General features: G+C 37.1%; 1 protein-coding gene across 3 annotated transcripts in view; it reads left to right on the top strand.

Moving 5' to 3' along the window:
- The window catches only part of Chic1 (cysteine rich hydrophobic domain 1), a 92,688-nt gene extending 69,187 nt beyond the window's left edge, over window positions 1-23,501 (top strand). For all 3 annotated transcript variants that reach the window (XM_087196587.1, XM_087196586.1, XM_004867502.4), the window contains 3 exons: window positions 15,209-15,265; window positions 15,706-15,765; window positions 17,084-23,501. In XM_087196587.1, coding sequence (XP_087052713.1) covers window positions 15,209-15,265; window positions 15,706-15,765; window positions 17,084-17,134 — 168 coding nt within the window. In that variant the 3' untranslated portion in view covers window positions 17,135-23,501. The remainder of the gene's footprint in view (window positions 1-15,208; window positions 15,266-15,705; window positions 15,766-17,083) is intronic.
- Window positions 23,502-24,460: the final 959 nt, after the last annotated feature.

The raw sequence follows: 24,460 nt of genomic DNA, 5'->3' as shown, positions 1-24,460 counted from the left end.
CCATAAATAATCTCTGAACCATTTGGTCAGTATATTTCTTTTCTAAGTGGAAAACTTGTTGAAGAGTTTAATGATTTTTCATTGGCTGGTTGCAGGTATAAGTAGCTCTTCACCCTCCATCTGAAACCACCCAGAAGGGAGGAGTTGGTATCCCTTTGATAGGGCCCATTCTGTTTTAGCTCTGGTATAATTAGGCTTGGTATCTCCCAAGGGGTTTCCCAAAATAAGGTCTCCTGGGTGACTGCTGGACAAAAAGGCTCTCAAGCTACTGCCTTGGCCACTAGATCAGCCTGTCAGTTTCTCTGTGCAACCTCATCTCTTCCCTTTTGGTGCCCTCTGTAATGTATAACTTCCATCTCAGGTGAGAGATAATTTCTACCTCAGCCGAGAGATAGAAGATAAAGAGGTGATCAGTTTCCCTGTGTTAATAGAGGATCCATTTGCTGTCAAAAATTCTCTTTCCTTCCAGACAATGGCATGAGCATATATATAGCAGCAAGAAAGGATATTTTGAATCAGTGTAAATACAGTGGTACCTTGGTTCATGAATGCTTTTGTTTGTGAACAGTTTGGCTCACAAACAGAAGCATTTGGAAAATTTTTGTTTTTGTTTGTGAATTCTGCATTAGGTGATGAACACGACCATAGTCATCTTTCCCACATGAACACAAACATGACCATCTTTTCCAGAATCATGGAATGAATTAAATTCATGAACTGAGGTACAAGTGTATTAACCCTTTTGTCTTTACTGAGCTCTAGTGCTGTAGTAACAGCTGTAAGCTCTGCCAGCTAGGCACTAGTTCAGGAGTCAGAGGGGAATTTTCAAGGGTGCTCTATAAAGTTACCACAGCATATCCTGCCTCTTGTAATTCATTTTCTACATATGAGCTTACATCACAGAAAAGAAGCATGTCAGGTTTGGCTATATGGGTATCTTGGAGCTCTTCCCTAGCTGCGTAGGTGTGGAGGACTACCTGTTTACAGTCATGGTCCAAGGCCTCATCTCCTTCTGGAAGAAAGGTGGCAGAATTTAAAGAAAGATAGGTCTTTAGTTGGACAGCTGACTCTTTCAAAAGGAGTGCCTGATATTTAAGAAGGTGGTTATCAGAAAGCCATAAGCTCCCTTTGGAAGGAGAAATCTGGCCATATTATGAGATGTAAAAACAGACCCTTTTTCTGAAGTTAGTTTAAAGACTTCTGGAACCAGAAAGGCCACTGCTCAAAGGCAGGCTGGCCAGCTCTCCGCTGCTATACTCTGTTCTTGGCTCAAATATCCTACTGATTGTTTGTTGGACATTCCATTAATCTCAGAGACATATAAGTTAAAGCATATAAGACATAAGTTAAAGCAGTGTCCTACAGGGAGGTTTCATGCAGGAGCATGTAGATGTTCTCTGAGTTTTTGAAAAACCTGTGAGAGCTTGATTCCCAACTTAAATGAGTATTAGACTTTTGAGTCTTTTTAATTGACTGATAAAGGGGCCTTGCTATCTCACCATAACCTGGAATCCATAGGTGACAAAAGCCAGTGATGCCTAAGCATCCCCTAAGTTGTTTTAAGGTCCTCAGGAAGGGAAAGGAAACAATTGGTCTAATATATTCTTCCCCTAGCCTTCAGGTTCCCTTGGAGAGGACTAGACCAAGGTATTTTACAGGGGGACTACAAAGTTGGACCTTAGCTGGAGAAACTTTGTATCCCTTCTCAGCTAAAAAGTTTAATAGGGCTTTGGGTGCCTTGGTCTGAGAGTTCCTCAGAAGGGGTCCATAAAAGAATATCATCCACATAGTCTTAAGACTAGTAGGTCGAATCTCAAGAGAGAGCTTCTCCAAATAGGTGAGGACTGTCTCTAATTTCCTGGGGGCAGGGAATTAACTGAGTAGCTTGATCAGAGGGATCTTCAAATGCAAAAAAAAAATTGCGAATCAGGGTGGAGGGGAATATAAAAATGGCATCTTTCAAATCGAAAACTATAAACCACCCAGCATCCTCAGGAATCTAGCATAAGAGTGTACAGGTTAGGCACTACAGGGTGTGAAGGCACTACTGCCTCATTTATTAGTCAGAAGCCTTAAACTAGTCTCCACTCTCCATTGGGTTTTTGAATGCCCAAAATAGGAGTGTTTCAAAGGCTGTTAGAAGGTCTGAAGAGGCCTTGGGCCTTTAAGTTGTTGATTACAGGCAGTAATTTCTTTTTAGCCTCTGGCCTCAATGAATATTGTTTTTGGTAAAGGAAAGAGGTCCAGTCTTTTAAGTTAATGAGTACAAGCCTGAGTGCTTGTTCTCTTGTTCCCTGAGCTTCCCAGAATTCTGGATTAACCTCTTTTTCCATTAAGCGAAGGCAAAAGTGCTGATTTGGGATGCATATAAATGGTGGTGTTTAGGCAGGATAGAGTATCTCATTTTACTGGAGAGGTTGGGCTTTCTGGCATAATCAGAAAGGCATGAGAAAATAAATCATCCCAACTACAGCAAAGGGGCTGTGAGAAATATTTGACTACAGATTTTCCACTTATACCTCTGACAATCATACTGAGAAGGCCAGTCCAGGACTGGAGACGAGAACAGAAATAGCAGCTCCCATATCCAGGAGGAAGTTAATTTCTCTCCCCTCTATAGTTAAAATCACCTGGAACTCCTGAGCACTGATGACAGTCTGATTTATGGGAGCTTGTAAAGGGTGCCCTGGGCCCCTTCATTCTTCTTGTTGGACCAACTGAAAGGCTGGCTTTCCCAGAGACCTTTGCCTTTGGCAGCAATCCTGCTTCCAGTGGTTCCCCTTACAGATGGGGCAGGAGGAAAATGACTCTTTGGCCTTCTGGTGGCAGTGACCCTGACCACATTCCCAGTTTCTACAGTTACAGCAAGCATATGAATCACCATTAGGGCCCTGGGAATTTGATCCCCCCGCCAGAGGGCTGCCACTAGTGCACCTCCTTTTCTCTGATCTCACTTTTCCTTGGCCTCCTCTCAGTCTCAGTTGTAAAAGACCTCAGTGGCTAGTTTGAATAAAGAATCTAAAGAGCTATCAAAGCCAAATACATTCTTCTACAGTTTTCTCATGTCCAGGGCAGATTTGGTGTGAAATTTATTCTTAAGCATTATTTACCCCTCTATGGAGACTGGAGATAGAAGAATAAATTTAGTTAAAGTGTCCTGGACCCTTTGTAAAATGGCAGAGGGATTCTCTTCACTGCCCTGTTACATGATTGGTAACTTGGAATAATAAGAGGTTTAGAATGAGTCCTTTACAATCCTTCTAGATATATCTAGAAATATCTACATGCCTTCTCATCCTCACTATCATTGTTACCAGGCACCCAGCTTCTAAAAGTAGCTCGCCAACTAAATGTTCCCGTGTTTTGGGTTGCTCGTTTGTCCCTCTGGAATTAGATTCCAAGTTCTACTCATCTCAATTAAAGAATTGAACAAAATGAGCAAAAAGCAGTGGCCAAGTTTATCTGAGAAAGTAAAAGTGAACAGTGCAGAAGAAACTGGCTGTGTAGAGCAAGCTTGGGCCAAGTAAAGAGAAAAAGGGTAAAAGCAAAAAGTACACACTGCCTCTGGGAAACACAATGTGGACTATTGTGGAAAATTACAATAGCAAGCTCTTCGTGGGATCTGTGTGTCCTTTGTATTGTCCAAATCTCAAGGAAACCTGCGAGAACGTCTACATATGAGTCCTGAGAGGCGGTGCTGGGATCCCATGTCTCAGGCTGACATCAGGTCTAGGCCATCCTATTGAAAACCTGCTCGAATTCTCGTAAGAAATCCACATGCAGGGCTTTGGGAACTGTTCTGCACATGTGTCCACTATCTTGTAATTAATGGGTCACCCCTACTACCCTAGACAGCTTTGCTACACCCTAATCTCCTATCTCGTGATCAGGGTCCCAGTCAGGATCACCTCTTGGGATGGCTTGACTCCCTATTGGAATTGGCCTTTCCTCTGGCTGTAGTTCCTCAGGCCTTCTATAATTAATCATGTGTAATTCATCTCCAGAGACTTCATCAAAAGATTGAGCTAACCTTTGTAATATCTTTATATACTTAATCAGGATCATCAGAAAACCTTCCAAAACCCTGTTTGATCTGTCTTAAATTTGTCAAAGAAAAGGAAGGACACATGGACTCAGAGAACACCATATTCTCTCCTATTCACCTCCTGAAGAGGGTATAGTTCCCTTGCAGATGCTAGTTTGGCTTTTTCAGCAGCTTGGGTTCTGTGGATGGACTAGAAGGGTTAGATGGAGCTGCCTGAGTCTCACCAGGGCCTCATGAACCCACAAATGACCTGGGCACCAGCCTGCATTGCCAGAGCAGCTTGGGGTTGTCTCTTAAAGCAGAAAATATCTAGACATAGGGAACTTCTGACCATTTTCCCTCTCTCTTACAAAACTGATCTAATTGAAGGGTGGTTTCATAATTTGCACTTCCCTGAGGCAACCATTTCTGAGTTCTCAGGTCATAGCCAGGTCAAGCTTTTGTGCAGAAAATACTAGGTGATCTTTCTGTAAACTCTTAAGGGTCAAATGATTTCCAGTGACTTAATATACACTCCAAAAACATGCAAGAAGCTGCCAAGTTCATGTTTCCCATTTTGAAAAACAAGCAGAGAAAGGCACCCCTTTCACCTGCCTGTTTGAGCCAGTAGCTTGGGTAGCCACTGGTGTTATCCAAAGGAAGTGGCCTGGGGCCAGAATACCATTCTTACCGCCCGTATATGCACCTTTCCTGGCAGTCTTTTGGTTCATACTAACTGCAGTGGAACTTCTGGCCCTCATTTAGCATTTGTTGACCTGGCATCATGCCCCAGAGAGAAATCATGGCAAGAGAAAGGCAGTTCATGGTTCCCTTAATGTACATTCTGACTAAAGTCCCCATCCACCCTTTTGGATCTCTAAAACACTGTTTTCAGATCTGATAATGTTTGTTGAGGTAGCCCTACCTTAAAAACCTATTAGTCCACCCTGCCCTAGTAGTATTCCTCAAAGGTAAGGGGAGGCTAGGAGTGGAGATATACTCTAGTTTCCAGCACCACCCTAAGGGCAGGAAGACATACAAATTGGGACTAAAAAACCTTTTAAGGGTGAGTGTCTCTGATCTTTAGTCAAAAACATACCTTCAAAAGAGGAAAGAAATAAAATGGCAGGAAAAAGTTGGAGTTAATAGTCTTTAACGTAGCAATGAAAGAGGTTATTTCCTCATTATGCCTGAGTGAGTTAATGGAACAATTTACCCAAGAGTTCTCATTCTCTGTCCCAAAAGACCCAGAGTGAAAGCTTCAAGAGCTAAAAGTACTCCCTCACCAGAGGAGGATCAAACCAGAAAGGAAACAGACAAAGCAGGATTGACATTCCCTTCCATGAGTATGAAAGGAGGATCAGGCCAGACTGCCCGAGTGAAACCTGTCCTTCCAGTTAAACCTGTCTTCCAGAGAACAGCAGCTGTGGTAGTTCCCTTTACATTACTGAAGAAGTCCTGTGATTTTATATGAAGCATATTGTTCTCCACATCTACTCTACCACCATGAAAATGACAGAGGAGACATAAGTCTATCCAGTGAAAAAACAGCACAAATCTTTGTCTCCTAAATGGAATCATTGTTAATAAGAACAAGTTGCAAAAAGAAAAGGACAATAAAAACTCCCCATTTGGGACTTACCTCCTATTAATCTCAGTTCTCAGATGAAATCCCCCAGATATTACCATATGTACCAAGCTCATGGTTCAACAAACATCAAGGAATGAAGTCACAAACCAAAGGAGGTTAGAAGAGGTTTTTTTTCTTAAATTCTTTTATTGGTACATTTTAGGTATACAATATGTTTACATTTATCATTGGGCATTTGTACCTCTACATGATGTATCTTGGTTCTTATTTTTTCCCTGTTCCCTGTCCTTCCTTCACCACCTCCACCCTTCCCTATTTACAAAGACTTTGTTTCCATTTTTTCCTTTCCTCATAATTTTTCCTTTCCCTTTTTTCCTTTCCCCTTCCCCTCCCACTTCCCCTACCCCTTTGGAACTTTTCTTCCTATTTCAAATTATCAATTATTTGTTTTAATCATTTTAATCCTTATTTATACTTTCAGTTTCTCACACCAGAGAAACTATTCTAGAAGAATTTTTATTGGGGAAAAAAAACCCAACTCCTGCATTTACAGGAGGGGTCCCGAGCAGGTAGTCACATAGGTCCCCCCCCCCATCTAGAGTCACTTATAGGTAAGTAGGACATAGGAATTAATTGTTTGACAGCCACCTATCATGGGTGGCTGTGTGAAGCTAAAATGGAACTCAGGCTCTCTAACCCAATTCTTTTATGTGTAGTGTTTTGGGAAATGGCAATCTTAGAAAAAACTGGTTATTTTGCATTATACTTTCCTCAGAACTTAGGAACTTAGTATTCACTCAGGTGTCTACATCTCCCTTTAGGAGGGAGTGGGCTGCATCCCATATTGCCTGAAGAAGTTCACTTGTGCTCCAAATTCCTGGTTCATTATCTATTTTTATTTAAATTCCTAGCAATATAGCTGATTACCCACCTCTGTCTCAGGCCCGTCTTCTAGCTTGCTGCGTCACTCATAAGCGAACTAAATAAACGGTTTTCTATATTATCTTGAGTAGAAATGGTAAGGGTGATAGGATTTCGGTCTTGTAAATTTTGTTGACTTGTTTTATGACCTAACATATTATCTGTACTATAAAATGTTCCATGTACCTTTCCCTCTTACTATGACATCCTCATCTTGTTCCTGATCTTAGAGGAAAAGCACATTTCTACAAATTGACTATGATGTTGTTTTGAGCTTGTCATAAATGGCCCCTATTGTGTTAAGGAACAGTCTTTATCAAATTTGTTTAGATTTTCATCTTGAAAGGATGTTGAATTTTGTCAAATGCATTTCCTGCATCTGTTGGGTAATCGTACACTTTTTTCCTTTGGTTGATGTGTAGTATCATTGTTTTAAAATTACATATATTTAACCATCTTTGCATCCCAACAACAAATCCCACTTTATTTTGGTAAATGATCCTTTTAATGTGCTGTTGAATTCAGTTTGCTGGTATGTTGTGAGGATTTTTCCATTTGTGTTCATGAGGAACATAGGCCTGAAATTTTCTTTTAATCTCCTTGTCTAACTTGGGCATCAGGGTGATACTGGCTTCATAAAATGATTTGAGAGGTGTTCTCTCTTCAGATTTTTGGATGGGATTGAAGATTGGTATTACTTCTTTGTTACGTGTTTGTTGAACTCATCTATGAAGCCATCTTTTCTTGGAATTTTCTCTGATGGGAGACTTTACCTTACTGATTTAATCTCCTTTCTTATTGGTCTGTTCAGATTTCCTATTTCTTCATGATTCAATCATCGTGGATTTCATATTTCTAGGAACTTATCCATTTCCTCTAGGTTATCCAGTGATGGAATATAATTATTCATAATAGCCTCTTATGGTGATAGAGGCTATATGATTTATGGACCTCCAAAATAATATACAGGAAATACTATTACTCCCAACCTGTTAAATGTCTGAAATGCAAATTTGTGTTCTTTAAAATTGAAGAATGAATTTTAGGAACAATGGAGGTTAAGAGTAGAAAGAATTTATTGAGAGAAAGATAGTTTCTGCCTAAGAGAGACTGAAGTGGGACTTGGAGAAGGGGTTTCCTGCCAACCTCACCTCTCAAGGGTGTTTAATTGAGCAAAGCTAGGAGGTGAGGTGGGTTCAAGGTGGGACAAAACTATAATCAACTAATAAGATAACAAGTATAGCCACTTAGGTAATATTGATCCAATGGGAAATCACAAAGTGGGTATGAGGTGGGACAAAACTGTGGTCAGCCAATGAGATTACAACAAGTATAGTCACTTACATAATTTTGATTAAATGGGGATCAAATGGGGAAACAAGTTGCATAGCAAGGGTACATGGACTATACAAGGATTTTCCAGGAAGGAATGAGCTAGGGAGGTTTTGATTCCCACCCAAGGTGATTGATGCCTATTTAGAGTATCAGTCACTGCTGTTCAACCCTAAGGGAAGTATGTGGGTGTAGTAGTTCCTCTTTTGCTTCAGTAAATGTGCCTCTAGCTACAATTGTCTTCTGAGCTGAGGGCCCAGCCCTGCCTAACTGCCTTATATTTTCTAACTTAGCTGTCTACAATATTGGTACCTCTTTGAGAACAGTTGTTATGACTCTTCTTTCATTTCTGATTTTACTTAAGTTGTTTCTCTTTTTTTCTTAGTTTTGATAAGGGTTGATTTTTTTTTCCAACAAACTAATTCTCAGTTATGTTGATCTTTTCTATTTTCTTTCCTGGTATCTGTTTTATTTCTACTTTGGCCTTTATTTCTCTCCTTTCGCAAAAATTAGGCTTAGTTTGCTATTTTTCTAGTCCTTGAGGTATAACTCTTACACTGTTTGAGAACTTTCTCAATTTTTATGTGGATATATTTTACTATAAACTTCCCTCTTGAACTGCTTTTGTTTTATACCATTAGTTTTAATATTTTGTATCTCCATTTTCATTTCTCAAGACATTTTAAAATTTCCGTTTTATTTATTACTTTGACTTATTGGTTGTTCAAGACTATGTTGTTTAATGTTCACATATTTGTGAATTTTCCAAGGCTGTTTATATTATTGACTTCTTGTTTCATGTTGTAAAAAATAGTTTTAGTTAAGTTATGAATAAGGCAGCTCACTAAAGGAAGGGCCTGAGATAGAGTTGGATGATCAGCCATATTGATAATAATTAAAATAAGAATAGACAGTGAACTTGGACTTTGGACCAAGAATGAACTTCCTTAGGCAACATGAAATGTAGCCTCCCTACTAAAAGGAGTTCCTGTCATCCCGACTGAACAGAGAGTTTCAGCCCTCCCCTGCTAAGTTCCTCAGTTTTTAGGAACATAAAATGCAAAATAACCAGTGTTTTTTCTAAGATTTCAGTTTCCTGTAAACCCTGCATGTGAAAGAACTGGGTTAGAGGGCCTGAATTCCAGTTGGTCACTTTAACTTCATAGAGCCACCCATGATAGGTGGCCACTGAAAACCAATTCCTGTGTCCTGCTTACAGATAAAAGTGGCTCTAGATTGAAGGACAGCATGGCTACCCACTTGGGACCCCTCCTGGAAATCCAGGAGGTATTCTTGTTATTATTTCAATAAAAACTCTCCTAACCTCCTCCTTTGGTTTTCAACTTCACCCCTTCAAGTTTGTGGAACCATGAGCTTGGTTCATAGAATAACAGTATTATTGCTGTTGGAAGAGACATTTGATAGTGATATAGGAGAAATACTACTCCCAAGCAGCTAGATATCAGATATGCCATGTTCGTGTCCCTTGAAATTGAAGAATGAATTTTCAAAGGACAGTGGAGGTAAAGAGTAGGAAAGGTTTATTGAGAGAAAGCTCCTGAGTCCTGAATGGGTTACCACTGAGCCCCCTTTTCAGGGATAATTTATGCAGCAAAGTCACAATGTGGGTACAATGTGGGTCAAACTACAATCAACCTGTAGAATTATAAGTATAACTGCTTAGCTTACATTGATCCAGTAGGGAAGTGGGTCATATAAGAAGGTTACATGGAAAGAACAAAGGCATTTTTTGGAAAGGATGGGTCCAGATGCTCTGGTCACCTCCCTGGGTGATTGGTGCTTATCTGGACTTCCTGGACCAGGTGGTGCTAATCATAGTATAATTCTAAGATGCTGCATATCCTTTAGGGAGGCATGTAGGCCTGGCCATTGCATCTTTTATCTTGAAGCTTGTCCTTCTTCACAAGCCACAACTTCATTTTTCACTGACTTCCATGAGAGCCTAGTCCCTTTCTGACTGTATATTAATTTCTATCTAATTTAGCTGTCTAAAATAATAGGACTTCAATCCTCGTAAATTTGTTAAGACTTGTTTTATGACCTAACATGTTATAGTGGTAACTTGGTTCAGGAATTTAATTCGTTCCACCATTCTGGTCATGAACCAAATTATTCAAAAAAACCAAATCGAATTCCCCATAAGGTTCATTATAAATAAGGTTTATCCATTTTAACCCCTACTATCTTAGTTATTTTTTCATTGCTGAGACAAAATACTTGACACTTAAAGTTAAAGGAGGAAAGGTTTATTTCATCTCACAGTTTGAAGAGGTTTCAGTTCCTATTGGCTAGCCAAAGCAGGGTGGCATGGTAGAGGAGAAACAGATCATGCCAGGCATAAGGCAGTAAGCAGCAAAGTAGCAAAGCGGCAATTCACAACAGCAGCCCTCTTTCTGTCCCTTATATTCTATCCATGCTACCTGCCCTTAGCTCTCATACCCAGGGTGGGGCACCCTTAATCTTAGCACAACACCATAAATCAATCCCAGCATCACATCATTAATCCCAGCTTCACATACTCCAGATCCAGCCACCTCTGAAAAGCCCCACCTATGACTAAATGAGGCTTTAAGAGGACATCTAGACACATGCCATAACACCTACCAGTGTAGTTGCAAACCAGTTTTGATCATAAACTGAGTCAAATTTTCCCATAAAGTTCAATGTAAATAAGGTTAATCTGTTCTGAACCATATGTATTTTTTAACCACAAAAATGTGAAACAAGTACAGTATGATGTGAAGAGAGAGAACACTAACCTTGCTTGAGGCATCTTCTGATGTGGAGCACAGGAAGGTGGGTGGAGGGTTATTGTTTGGAGGGAGAGTCCCCCTCCATAAGGACATTGGGGAGATCTCCTTCAGGGGTTTCCTCTCTTTGTCTCTTACCTACAGGGTCAATTTTGATAAAAAAAATCTGTCTGTAATGTCACTAGTTTTTTCCTGTGCTGCGTAACCTCCTGGAAATGAGAGGCAACATTATCATTCAACAGATTCAACACTGTTTGTTACAGTTATGTTGGGGTGGTGCTTGTTAAAGAAATCCTGGTGCTCATTCCATTTTTCCATAATGAATTTTATCACATCACTGCTAACTTCCTCCCTGTCTTCCTCTTCCTCAGTGGAATGCTCTTCACCAAGCACCTTCTGCTGCTCACTCTGGAGTTCAGCAAGTTCTTCCATCATCACCTTGTCCTTATGGTCCTCAACAAGCTCTTCTATGTCTGCACCATCAATGTCCAGACCTATACTCTTGCCTATGGGCACAATCTCTTCCACAACCAGTGCATCAGACCCTTCAAAGACATGTTTAGTGACACATTCTGGCCACAGTTTCCTCCAGGCTGAGTTTAAGGTCCGGTACCTGACATCTTCCCAGGCTTTGTCAATGAGGTTGATGCATTAGAGGACATTGAAATGTTTCTTCCAGAACTCTTTCACAGTCAAGGACTTCTCTTCAGTGACATTAAAACACCTGGTGAAGAATGCCTGTGTGTACAGCTTCTTGAAGTTGCAGATCACTTGCTGGTCCATGGGCTGCAGAAGAGGTGTCCTGTTGGGAGATAGAAACTTGACCTTTATGAAATCATACTCAGCATCCATATCACCCACCAAAGCTGGAGGTATTGTCCATCAGAAGGCATCTTTTAGGCAGTTGGTTGTCAGAAAGATATTTCTTAACAGTGGGTGCGAACACCTTGTGGAGCCATTCCATAAAAAAATTGCCTTGTGACCCAAGCTTTCTCATTGGCCCTTCACACGACAGTCTGGCCTTGTTCACATTCTGTTCCTTGAATGTACAAGGGGTCTGGTAATGTTACACCAGTAGTGGCTTAATCTTTAGATAGGTGCTTACGTTCACATACAGCGAAAGGGTCAATTTGTCCTTCATGGACTTATGCCTCAGCAATGGCTTTTTCTCCTGCATGATACAGGTTCTGTTCAGCACCTTCTTCCAGAAAAGCCCTGTTTCATCACAGTTGAACACGGGTTGAACAACATATCCTTCTGCCTTCATGAATTCCATGAATATTTTCTTGTAGGCTTCTGCAGTGGCCTTGTCAGAACTGGAAGTCTCTCCATGTCTTATCACACTTCACTTGAGGAATTTATCAAACCACCCTCTACTTGCTTTAATTTCATCAATTGTTGTACTTCTGGAGGGGTTTTCTTGCAGTAAATCACGGTACAGTTTCCTGGCTTTTTCACAGATCATAGCTTCACTAATACTATCATCTGCCAGCTGTGTCTCGTTCAACCACACTAACAAAAGTTTTTCCATTTCTTCCAGCATTTGTGTCCTTTGCTTGGTTAACATTGTTACTCCTTTTGCCACATCAGCTCCTTTGATGGCATCTTTATTCTTCAAAATAGTTGAGATTGTCAACCTTTCTATCTTGTACTCTGAGGCCAGATCAGTCACACAAATACCATGCTCATGCTTTGCTATAATTTTCTTCTTCAATTCAGTGATTATTTTCTTAAAAACCTTCTACCATTCTTGCTCTGCACTTTCTTGTTACCTTCATTATTGCTCTACTCATTCTTGACACCTTCATTACCGCTCTGCACTTTCTTTTTTTTTTGGTAGCAGGGATCGAACTTGGGACCTTGTGCTTGCGAGGTAGTCTCCGGAACCACTGAGCTAAATCCCCGGCCTCTCTGCACTTTCATTTTAACAGAAGTGTTCATGAACTGAGGCATTACTGTGTGTGTACTAGAGAATGTCCCATATACATTGTCTTCTTACTATAAAATCTTCTGATATATGAAAGTAGGATATTTTCCATTTATTTACCTCTTCTTTAATCTTCATTTTTAAAATTCTTTTTATAAGAAATCTCCAGAAACTCAGAAGTGTAAAATAACATCTCTATATTATTTCAAGTCAGAAGTCTGGGCACAATCTAGCTCTTCTAGCTTCTCTTATTGGAGTCTCACAAGGCCAAAGTTGAGGTGTAGGTAGGTCTACATTCCATCCTGAAAATCCTGCAAAAGAATTTGCGTCTAATACCTTTCACATTTTGGTAAAATTTATTTCCTTCTCAAACTTTCTATGTGGCCCTTTCTATTGTAAAGCCATCAGTAGTGGCTTGAATCCCTCTTGTGTTTCAAATCTGCCTTTGCACTAGAAAGAAAAGATTCTGTCCTTTTAAGGGCTCATGCAATTACATTGGCTCTTTGCAAATAATCCAGCATAATCTCCTTACTGTAAGGCCAGTTGAACATTAAGATCATTATTTTAATACATCTGCAATGGCCCTTTTGTAATGTAACATACTATATTCACAGATGCAGTGCCAGGGCCTAAATATAGTAATAGGAGTAAAAAATCTACTTAGCACAATCTTGTGTCCTGAAAACTGGCTGAGCCACTTATTAGTTCTAATAGTATTTCAGTGGTTTCCATGGTGGTTTCTGTATACAAAATCATGTTGTTTGTGAATGAAGACAGTTTTGCTATTTATTTCCCAATCTGAATGCCTTTTATTTTTTACACTTGTCTAATTGCCCTGGGTATAACTTTCAAACAATGTTGAAAAACTGTGTTAGGAAACATACTTGTCTTATTCTCAATCTTAGAGGGTAAACATTTATTCTTCCTCCATAAAGTATAATGATCTGTAGGTTTTCCATACATGTCCTCCATCAGACTGAGGACGTTATCTTGTCATCCTAGTTTTTTAAAGTTTTTATCATGAATGATTATTGGATTTTTTCCAATGCTCTTTCTAAACCTGTTAAGAAAACCAGGTGGTTTTTGTCCTTTATTCTGTTCATATATTACATTAGTTTAGTTTAGTGTTCCTGGGATAGATTAAAACTTGAGCATGATCATATTGCTATTATTATTAAGAATTTTATGTTTTTATTAATAAGAGATATTGATGTATAATTTTCTTTTTTGTGTGACATTTTTGTCTAGCTTTAGTATAAGAATAATATTTTCCTTTAGGATGAGTTTGGAAATGTCTCTCCATTTTCATGAAGAATTTGTGAAGGACTGGTATTATATCCTCTTAAAATGTTTGGTAGAATTCATCTTTAAAGCCTTCTGGTACTGTTTTTTTTCTTTATGGAAAGATTTTTAATTACTAATTCAATCTATTTGTTATTCATCTGATTTTGTCTAGATTCTATCAAGTATAATGACCTCAAGATAGAATCTAGCATTGTTGCTGACCTAGTCAACTATAAATGAACCAATTTAATTAGAATTTGACTCCTATTGTCTGTTAACTTTTGTAGTTGAACAGGTAAAATAGTTTTTTTATGTTGATACTTTGGAAATCATTTCAGAAATAACCTGGCTTGTAAATCATTGAATTTTAGAGAATAATTTTCAAAGTTAACAATGCCTACCAGCAGATTTTTAAAATCAAAAACTTTATAAAACTCCAATAAGAATAAAATATGCATAACAATTTTAATGATTTCAAAGGATTTGCAAACTTTTCTTACTTCCTAAAAAATATATACATTCTGAATGAAGAAACTCGGTCTCAGCCCTTCTTTTACTAAATTCCTGCTTCTCTCATTTTTCTCTAAATAAAAGTGCTCTCACAGGCTGTTTCAACCATTTTCTTTTCAGTGGAAAATACTGATACAGGCTCACCCTCTCTAGACCTTTACTAACTGCTGCAGGTGTGGTGTTGTTCTGAGACCTCTGACAGAAAAACTTCCTGTGAGGAATCAGATTAGTTTGGCATGTTAGGTGTTTATTGAAAAAATAATCCTATGAAAGGTATGTGAAAATCTAAATTAGATCTTTAGTGGACTCCTAACAATATTGGTAAGGTTTTTGTAACAAGGCAGTGAGTGCTCTCGCAACTCAGAGCAATTCATACATTTTTTTTTTTTTAATTTGGTACCAGGGATCGAACTTGGGTCCTTCCGCTTGTGAGGCAGGCGCTGGAACCATTAAGCTAAATTCTCGGCCCCTAAATATTTTATTTTGTTGAATAAATACATTTCCTTTTTTTTTTTTTGGTACCAGGGATCAAAATCGGGACCTTGTGCTTCGAGACAGTTGGCGGAACCACTGAGCTAAATCCCCAGCCCCATACATATTTCATTTTGAAAAGTACAAATTAAAATCTGATAGATATCTTACTATAACTGTATATTAATCAGCCCTATATTACTGTATTACTCCTCTTTTGGCAGTTTCTGTCAGTTACGTTGCTTTTTTTCTGATTAATAATAGAAAAACGAGGAGAAATAAATAGGATCTTATATGTAAACAGAAAGATATAGGTACATATAGTTTACAAAGTTTTTCAGTTCATCATGTAACAGTGTCTTGATCCTTTTTCTTAGACCAGAAGATCAATTCAGAAGTTACTAGAATGGGAAAATAACAGACTATATCACAAGGTAAGAAATTGTAAACAAAGCCAGGCATGGTGATACACAACTGTAATCCTAGTACTCTGGAGGCGGAGGCAGGAGGATCACCAGGAGTTTGAAGCCAGGCTAACCTACATAGTGAGTTGAAGGCCAAGCTGAACTACATAGTGAGAACCTGCCTCAACCCCACCCCCCGCAAAAGAAAGAAATTATAAACAAATGAATGCCCTATTCATAAATCCACATTATTAAATTGAAAAAGAAATAAGTACTAAATGGGAATCTTTCAGGCCATGAAGGAATACCTTAGAGAATTAATATTCAATTTTTAATATATATTATTGACCAGATATTTTCAAGTGCCATGTTTCATATCATATACCTGGATTGCTTTCAATGACCTGTTCAAATGTCTAGGTTATAATTAAGTTCATACAAAAATTCTTAACAAAACTGTGCTTTCTTAGCTTGCTTTGCACTGGAAGTTGACTAAAAGGAAATGTGAAACTAGCAATATGATGGAGTATGTAAGTATGAAGTTGTTTTAATTACATTTTTTATTTAATGCTAAATGTAATGTTTTACTATGTTTATCATCTGTCATTTATTCTTCCTGCCATTTTTTTCTCCTCAATCTGAACTTTCATTTGAAATGTAGAGGTTTCCCTTCATTGTTAGATTTGTAGCCAATTTAAAATATCCTTAAAGCCCACACTTATTTATATCTTAGAAAAGTCTCTACTAGTATGCTTAGATGAATACGTTGTATAACCTTGAAGTTGTTTTAACATCATAATGTTATTGTGGTGAGGAGAGCTTCCGCTAAGCAAAATATTTTCAAATGTTGTCAAAACTTGCATAAAATAAAAATTGAGTTATGAATTCTGGATTCATATTTCTGGCTTTTTCTTCTTGGCTGACATTAACCTTTTTAGTGAAGAAACAAGTTTTAATATAGTTTCAGGTTTTTTTTCTGAAAGCTATAAATTTTAGTCATACAACATAAATTCACATATAGCCAATGTGATCAACTCAACATCATTAACATTCAAAAGAATATTAAATTTATCCAAACTTCAAGCTGCTGACATGTAGTACATTATATATTTAATAGTAAAGATACCATTTAAACCAGGATTATTATAAAATCTGTCACCACTTTGAATCGTTTTGGGGAAAATGTGCAAATGACCACAAATGTAAAATCTATTATAGATAAAACATTCAAAAGTATATTAGGTTTTTATTTCTAAACCTTTGTATAAAATGTTTGGTCAATCTACTTGAATACTCTTACTTTTCACAAACAACTTGTAAAAGATAGTAATCCTCAATTGATATCAGCTACCTTAATTGAAAAATATATAAACATATATTTTTTTCTATTCTATGTGACATAGTTTTAATTCATTCTAGTTACCTAAAAAAATGGTGAGAGGGGAAGAAGATGATAATAGTATAATTTAATGGTGTTTGCTGGCTCCTCTGACCCTAAGCAAATAATTTTTGAAAATCAGGAAAATTCAACTGTCAGTTACAGGACATAGTTTTATCTACCAGCTTAACATTTATTTATGTATGTATGTATGTATGTATGTACCGGGGATCGAACTCGGTTCCTTGTGCTTGTAAAGCAGGCGGTGGAACCACTGAGCTAAATCCCCGGCCCTACCAGTTTAACTTCTAAATTGCCAATCTAATCACAACTTGTGGTAAGTTATGTATGAAACTCTGGTCATGAATTTCACTTACTTTGTATAGAACAGGATCAGTATACAGCCTTGTGAAAAATGACTAGACTTCCAGGCCATATTAAATGAAAAATATTTTGTTTTTATTTTACAGGTAATACTAATAGAAGTCTTACCAAAATATCCCATATTCCGACCTGACTGAGAAGTTTTATTCAGTCACTTCTATGTTACCTGTCATTTCCTACCCTTAGTGCCTTGTAGATGATTTTGGAATGAAGGTGGTCTTCTTTGCTGTATTCAACTTATTCTTTATAATAATAGAATATTCTCCTCACTCTTCTATTTGTGTTGGTTTAAGAAGAAAATTTGCACATCTTTTTTTGTTGTTGTTGTTAAATTAAGCTTGTGTTTCACACTGTAAATTTTTAAATACACATGCATATATATATACACATATATGTGTGTATATATATAGTTGCCACTAAAAATAAAACATCAGTACTGGTGTTTAAAAACGAAAACAACCCTGTTCTGAGCATGCTGCCTTATAATTTTCATACTCAGTGTTCCTAAATATGCATCATTTTTCTAGGCTACTTAATGCTCTGTAATCCCTTACTGGACACACTTAAATAAGCTTTTAGTAGCTTTTAGAACTGGTTTTACTCTGCTTTTAAAGGACATGCAAATAATAGTTCTGGTTTTGTCCTGCACTTTGCTAAATTATTACTTATGTTAGTGGATAAAATATTTAAACTTCTAAAGACTTGTAAATATTGTCTCTTTGCATAATGTAAAATGTGGTATGCTATGGTTTACAGAATGTAATATTACTCTTACTGTTGCCAACAATTCTGCATAGATTTTAATATGAATGAAATTTGCTAGCGTCCTTTTGAATGTAGAGACCATTAACATACAGTTTTATGGCAAAGCCGTGAGTTTGTTAAAATTTCAGGTGTAGGATAGGGTTGCCCTTTGTGTAACAAGCAGATTAAAATTGAAATCATTAGTTCACCCATCATGCATTGAACCTGAAACCAAGGATGTGACTTTTTTTCTATTTAATTCAGTATTTCCCATTTTGACCTCTACTCCTTCAACCAAAATAATTTTTTTACATCTGACATATTTTATAGCCTCTATATTCATTTCATTTTTTTACATATTTACTCCCTCCTTTGAAAATGCCCAGAAATATGACTTTTAAGAAGTATTTTGAAATTTCACATGCCTTGGAAAGTATCTAGACCCCCATGAAAGCCACTGATGACCCTTTTCTGGAGTTCAGATACTCTGTTCTGGGAAAGAACTAGTTGTGAAGCTATGCCTAAAGAATATATTGTGGCTGACTTATAGTTGAGAAGATATTCTCAATCATCTTTTTGAGGATCTTTTTTAAATACTCAGATGTTATTGAAGAAAGACAAGTGTTTAGACAAAAATATTTTAGTGTGGTAATTTTACCATGCATGTAGCCATTTTATTGGTATGTGCATATTTCTCTTTCTTTTCACAATTAAGATGAATGAGAATACCATTCCAGTTTTACTAGACTGTGAAGTTTTAGCATAACAAAAGCTTTATGTCGCATTAACTGCAGATGTATGTCTGTGTGTATGCATTATTTATAATTCATAGTGCTAAAAATAAAAAGTGTCTGGGACTGAATAATATTCTATTTGTCATCCTACTCATACTGCGTTTAGTAAGCTTTATAGGCAAACATTCATCCCAGTGAAGAGAACAATCATTTATTCACACAAGAAAAAGCTTTTTATGCTACTTTTAAAATGTATGCCTAATTTTAAATCTACAATCCTTGACCAGTAAAAAAGGAGGGGGAAAAGAGAAACTTACTTGATATATGATTATAATTGTTTGCACTAGGGCTTTCCCACCTCCCTCAGTGGAGCCCCCTTTATCCACATGCCACCCAGCAACCCCAGATCTCTAACTTTTAATATATTGTATATGCCTGAAAATATGTGTTTGCCTGCTGTAAAATTGAAGGTGTATTTTTATATATAAGGTGGAAATCTCTGAAAATGCATACCCAGTGTTTTGTTTTATAGCTAAGATCAAGGAAAAATTGTATGTGTGGTTTATGTTCCAGCTAATGTCATCAAATTTATGCTTTAGACTGTGAAATTTTAATACCAAAAATCATTTCCAGCGTAATACACAATTTCTAATCATTGCTGATAGAATAAATTGCTTCACAGTATCAACTCTTAAACTCTTACATTTTTCTATAACCTTGGAATTTGATCAGTTGATGATCATAACTTTTTTTTGCCATGTATGTATAAACCTCACTTGGTTTTCCTCAAAGAACAGCAGGAAGTAGTAAATTATTTTCATGAAACAATATTAAGACAGGAATAGAGTCTATCTGGAGGTGACAGTATGGTGTTTATCATAGAAATCATTTGCTGGCATATATAATTTTTTTCTGCAGTAATGGGGATCAAATCCAGGGCTTTGTGCATATGCTAGTCAAATGCTCCACCTCTGAGCTACATCTCCAGCGTTTGTCTGTTTGTTTGTTTGTTTGTTTGTTTTAGAGACAGCATCTCACTGTTACCCAGCTGGCCTGAAAGTTGTGCTCCTTCTGCCCATGCCTCCCAATTTTAATCATGCTTAAATTGATTATTTTATTGTTCATTATGATAGTTGGCTAATCTTAGTTAGACTACTCAGAAAACACTAATTTTCTCTTTTTTCTTTCTTATATAACTGCTGTTTCAAACTGTTTTCCCTTGCAAGTGGCTGATGAGCAGTTGGGTATTTTGGAGTGTTTGAAGAGGGAATTATTTTCTTTTCAATGAAATTGGCAGCAGTGAATGCTGAAATGACAACATACACTGTGGTAATTAATTCCTCCTCCATTAAGTCTTTTTGTTTTATCCTCAGGATGGAGTATACTTGTTTGTTTTTTCCATTGGGTTACTAATTTTGTGAAAGTTGTTTCTAGGTTGAGAAAAGTAATTTTGAATTTCTTTTTTACATAATACTCCTTAATAAAATCTGCCATGGTTGCATGCATTTGCCAAAGCATATACATTTCACTAGGCTTTGAGGTTACAAGGCAAGAGATTTCTTTAAAATTCACACTCGAATGCTTTTCATTTGACCCAAGATTCTGGCTTAATAAATTGATCAAGCTGGCCATTTTTAAGCTCATCCAGAAGGCCAATACTATTCATATTATTAAAAACAAATATGGGCAAGTGTCATTTACAGATTAATTTCATCCCAAGGCATGTGCTTTATTCTTTGTTCCCTCCTACCTCCATGTTAATTTAGAAAAGAGACCATTATAGTCAGACATTTGAAGTAGATGGAGAAGTGCCTTGTCTTTTTTGAACAAAGATAACATATTATGTGGAAGGAAGCAGAATGAATTGGTAGATTATTAGATTAGAAATCATCCTCTTCAACTAGATCTAGAAATACTTTACAAGTGTATCGTATTTTATTATATAAAGCCTATTTCCTTGTTTTCCTCTAATATGTGATATATTAATGACAGACTATCACAAAATAGGACCATCAGTCATTTAAAAGCTAGGATAATTTTAATGCTAGTAAGCATAATTTTAATTGGTTCTGGGAGGACAGTGGTCTTTGAAGCCCTACCAAAACCCACTTAAGTATTTAATGTCTATATCATACATATTATTATGACCTGTAAACACTAATGTCTGAGAAATTACACTGCTAATATTTATCAATATATTTTAATGAAATTTTTCTTGTTTTTTGATAATTTCAGTAAAATTTGATAACGTTTGTAAGCCTTTGAACAAGTAGGGTTTTTTCAAGAGTATGAGAGCTTTAAAAAATCATTAGCATTTTTATTTTCTTTATAGATAATTGCCACTTTAAAAAAGTCAAACCTTACTACTTCAACATAAAGCCCCCAAATGATATTTCATTAGAATTTACTATATTGATATAGGAAGATACAAAGGATATAGAAATTATATTCATCTCCTGATTAATTGGCGCACTTTTACATGGAAATACTGTTTGCTAATTTGATTATAAATGCTCAAGTTTCTTAAAATTAGGTCCTGTTACACCTATAAAAGTCTGCTCTTTAAAAAACATTTGTTTTGAAATGATTGCCAAATTATTCCATTTTCCTTAAGTGGTGAATTGTGGGAAATTTTTCACAGAAAAGGCATAGGTTTTATTAATATCTGTACATGTAATATGTAGACGGATGAATAGATAGATAGATACATAGATACATAGATAGATAGGACAGGGCCTGATTATAAGCCAACCTTTTCATTTTGATGATGGCAGCCTGAGAATATGTTCCATTTTCTATGGAATTTGTCAGACTCCTGTTAAATGAAGAAATGGCCTAATATTCTGGGCCCCATAAAAGTCACCTAAATTATATGTCAGCCTCTTGATCTGTAAAATTACAGGGCTGAACCTAAAGCTGAACAGAAAATTAGAGATTATCTAACATTCTGTGATGCTAGGAATTCTTAGGAAATTTTTACTCTATGTATTTAGAATGATTTTTCCCAAATCTGCTACCCTTGATGGAAACTCTCACAGCATCTTGCACACGTTGAAAGTGCAGTTTACTGGCTGGCTGTTCAAGTGTGTTATTGTTACTCAGACTGAACGTGATGCCTGCTAGACCTTAATCCTTCCATGTTGATAAAAGTGAATGTAATTCCTCTAGCAACTGAGGACTGAGGTCTATGTGCTTTAACTATGTGGAATCTAACTATGCAGTTGGTATCCAGGTGAGAATGATAGCTTTGACAATGGATATATGGTTTGACATTTATATGAGGGATTTCATATCCAGCTCAACATATGCTTTAGTGTTTTATGAAGTTCCATATCCTCAAAAATATCTATGGGAACAAACTGATAAGTTTAGGTGGAAAGGAAAATAATGTGTACTTCAAACCCAAGTCAATTGTGGTTTAATTTTTAGCTTTGCTGCCTAATTCCTCTGTATCTCATGTCCTCATTGCTGAAGTGAGGACAATAATCTGTACCTACCTCACGGGGGAATTGAGGATTTTTTTCATTTATTAATGTGTTCTGAAGTTGATTGAAAGATATACTAGATATCATAATTATGTAATTCCTAAATAGTTTCCTTTAAATCTGTTTTCTTTCTCAGTAAGACCCTACAGAATGAGTGTTGCAGTTGATCTATTTTTCAGTAATAAATTTTGCTATTAAACATGACTAATTGTATTATGTTAAACATGACTAATTGTATTATGTTAATACTTGATTAGGGAGGAAAAACAGGTAGAGTAAATCAGTGATTCCTAGTTTGGGGCAGATGAAGTTAAAAGTGGGGGATATCCTTGATCCTTTTGAATTATTTCAAAAAATACACTAGAAATTGTACATTGACCCATAATATTTCTGCTACACGAGCCAATTGAGACATGGAATTTTCAGGCATTTTCCTTATATTCTTTCAATTCTGTCAGTAAACACTGCTTAATTACACTAATCGGAAGCTGTGAATAGCAGTATTTTCATTATTGAGTAAAAGAAAAGCCTATTATTACATGCAATTTGTTAAATACTTGAAAACACAGAGAAGGAATCAAGAAGAGATCCACATGATGAAAATGTTGGGAGCCACTTTTATAAAAGAACTAAGATTATTTGACTCTTCACAGATTGCTTACCTAGTCCCTAAATAATGAAGAGGGGTGTGTGGTTGTGTGTGTGTGTGTGTGTGTGTGTGTGTGTGTGTGTGTTGCTAGATTGGTCTATATAACTTCAGAGTAGAATTCATCTTCAGTTTTCTTTTTTAGGACTATATAACAGCTAATTTACCAAGGCGTGTACATGTAATTTATATATCTATATATACACGTACAAAATTCCAAATGTGGGAAGTGTTATGTCATGTTTTAGCATTGGGTTATATATCGGTTTCTGAGTCTCAAAGTAGTTCTGTGTGTAAACTCAACATGAATCAGGGCAATAATTTCTCAAATATTCTTTTTCTGTTTATATTATTTAAGCTTTTATCTTGGCTTAATTTTCCATTTTTCTAGTAAGCAAATAGTGTAAAATTGTTTTAATGCCTGGACTTTGGAACAAGTTACAAATGTTTAAAACTATATAATCTACAAGCTAGTTTGCCATTCTTGGACTAACCGCAATGAAATATGAGTCTCAGCGGCAAGAACAGAACATCTGGATAGCTAAAAAGTGGACATTGATCAAAACATCTGGCAGAAAATCCTACAATTTCTACTTTTTGGCAGAAGATTCCTGTTGGGACAGCTTTACCAGAAAAGAATAATAGTGGATGTGTCCGTTCAAACCAAGAACTTTCATGCTTCTTGTAGTGTAACATAGCCTGTGGAATGAATCCATTTTTCTCTCTTGAATCCAGAGATGACTCCTCTGGAAGAACTCAACCTATATACAGCTGTGCCAAAATAAAGAATACCTGCCTCTCTGAAACTGTCACTGCTGCTTCTGTCATTGTTCACTTGTCAAATAAAACTTTATTCTCAGGATGCAAAATTAAAATAAAGTGCAAATCTATATAATATATTGAATTGTGTGTTTTGGGGGCACATCTTTCTTCCCTTCTTTGTGGTTTCATCAATATAAGGTAATTATGTAAAAGTTCTTTTCAAAGTTGTAATTTGCATATTTCCCCTTCCCACACTGGCTAGTGTTATGTCTGATCCTATATGTAATTTAATTGGCTTTGGGGGCCTTTTTGTGCCTAGTGTTTGGTATATGGCTAAGTAGAAAGTTACTTCAAAATGACTTTTCTTTCACCCTGCATGCCTGCCTCTGAAGTATAAAATTAAAATATGGAAGAGTCCATCCTGGTTACAAGATGACCATGGCAAGAGAAGGAAGTTTCCAGATGTGCACCTGAATACTCAGGTCCTCCAAAATGGAGGAACCAAAGCTAGATAAGGAAAGGCAAACAAGAAACTCCAGATTCAATTCCAGTATGGGGAACAGAAAGGGAAGCCCCATTTGCCCCAGGTCCAACCTACACACAATTTTGGGAGAGGATCTAATACCCTGAGTGAGAGATCCAGCAAGGAAGGGCCAAGGCTATTCAAAAAGGGTCTTGACTTTCCTACCCTCCCCACCTCCAAAGGGAACACAGCAAGATATTCAAAGGCTAGAGCATCAGGAAAACTGAAAGCAGGTGTTTTGAGAGGCCCCTACTGGCCCCTTGGGGAATTTGAAGGCAGATGCAATAACCCTGATTAGGGACTTGATCGAGTGCTGAGAAGACTGGTTCAGGGACTACTTAAGCAGTAGTATCTGTGAATAAGGAGACCTTGGAGAGAAGAGACCAAACAGTCTCTGGAATAGGAATCTTCCCATTCTTCCTCCGAACACCAGAAGTGTTTGTGCCAAACTCACTGTAGACCGTCAGGCACCCACATGGGAAACCCCCATGATTCCTTGCCAGGGGCTGCTGGCAATGGGACCTGAGGTGGGAGGACAGCAGAGTGGCACACTAGCCAGAGGGTGTTCA

Source organism: Heterocephalus glaber, unplaced genomic scaffold (assembly GCF_053883595.1).
Source record: "Heterocephalus glaber isolate CG9 unplaced genomic scaffold, H.glaber_assembly_v1.0 deba00001613, whole genome shotgun sequence".
Classification (NCBI taxonomy): domain Eukaryota; kingdom Metazoa; phylum Chordata; class Mammalia; order Rodentia; family Bathyergidae; genus Heterocephalus; species Heterocephalus glaber.
This window is presented reverse-complemented; position numbering and strand designations above follow the sequence as displayed.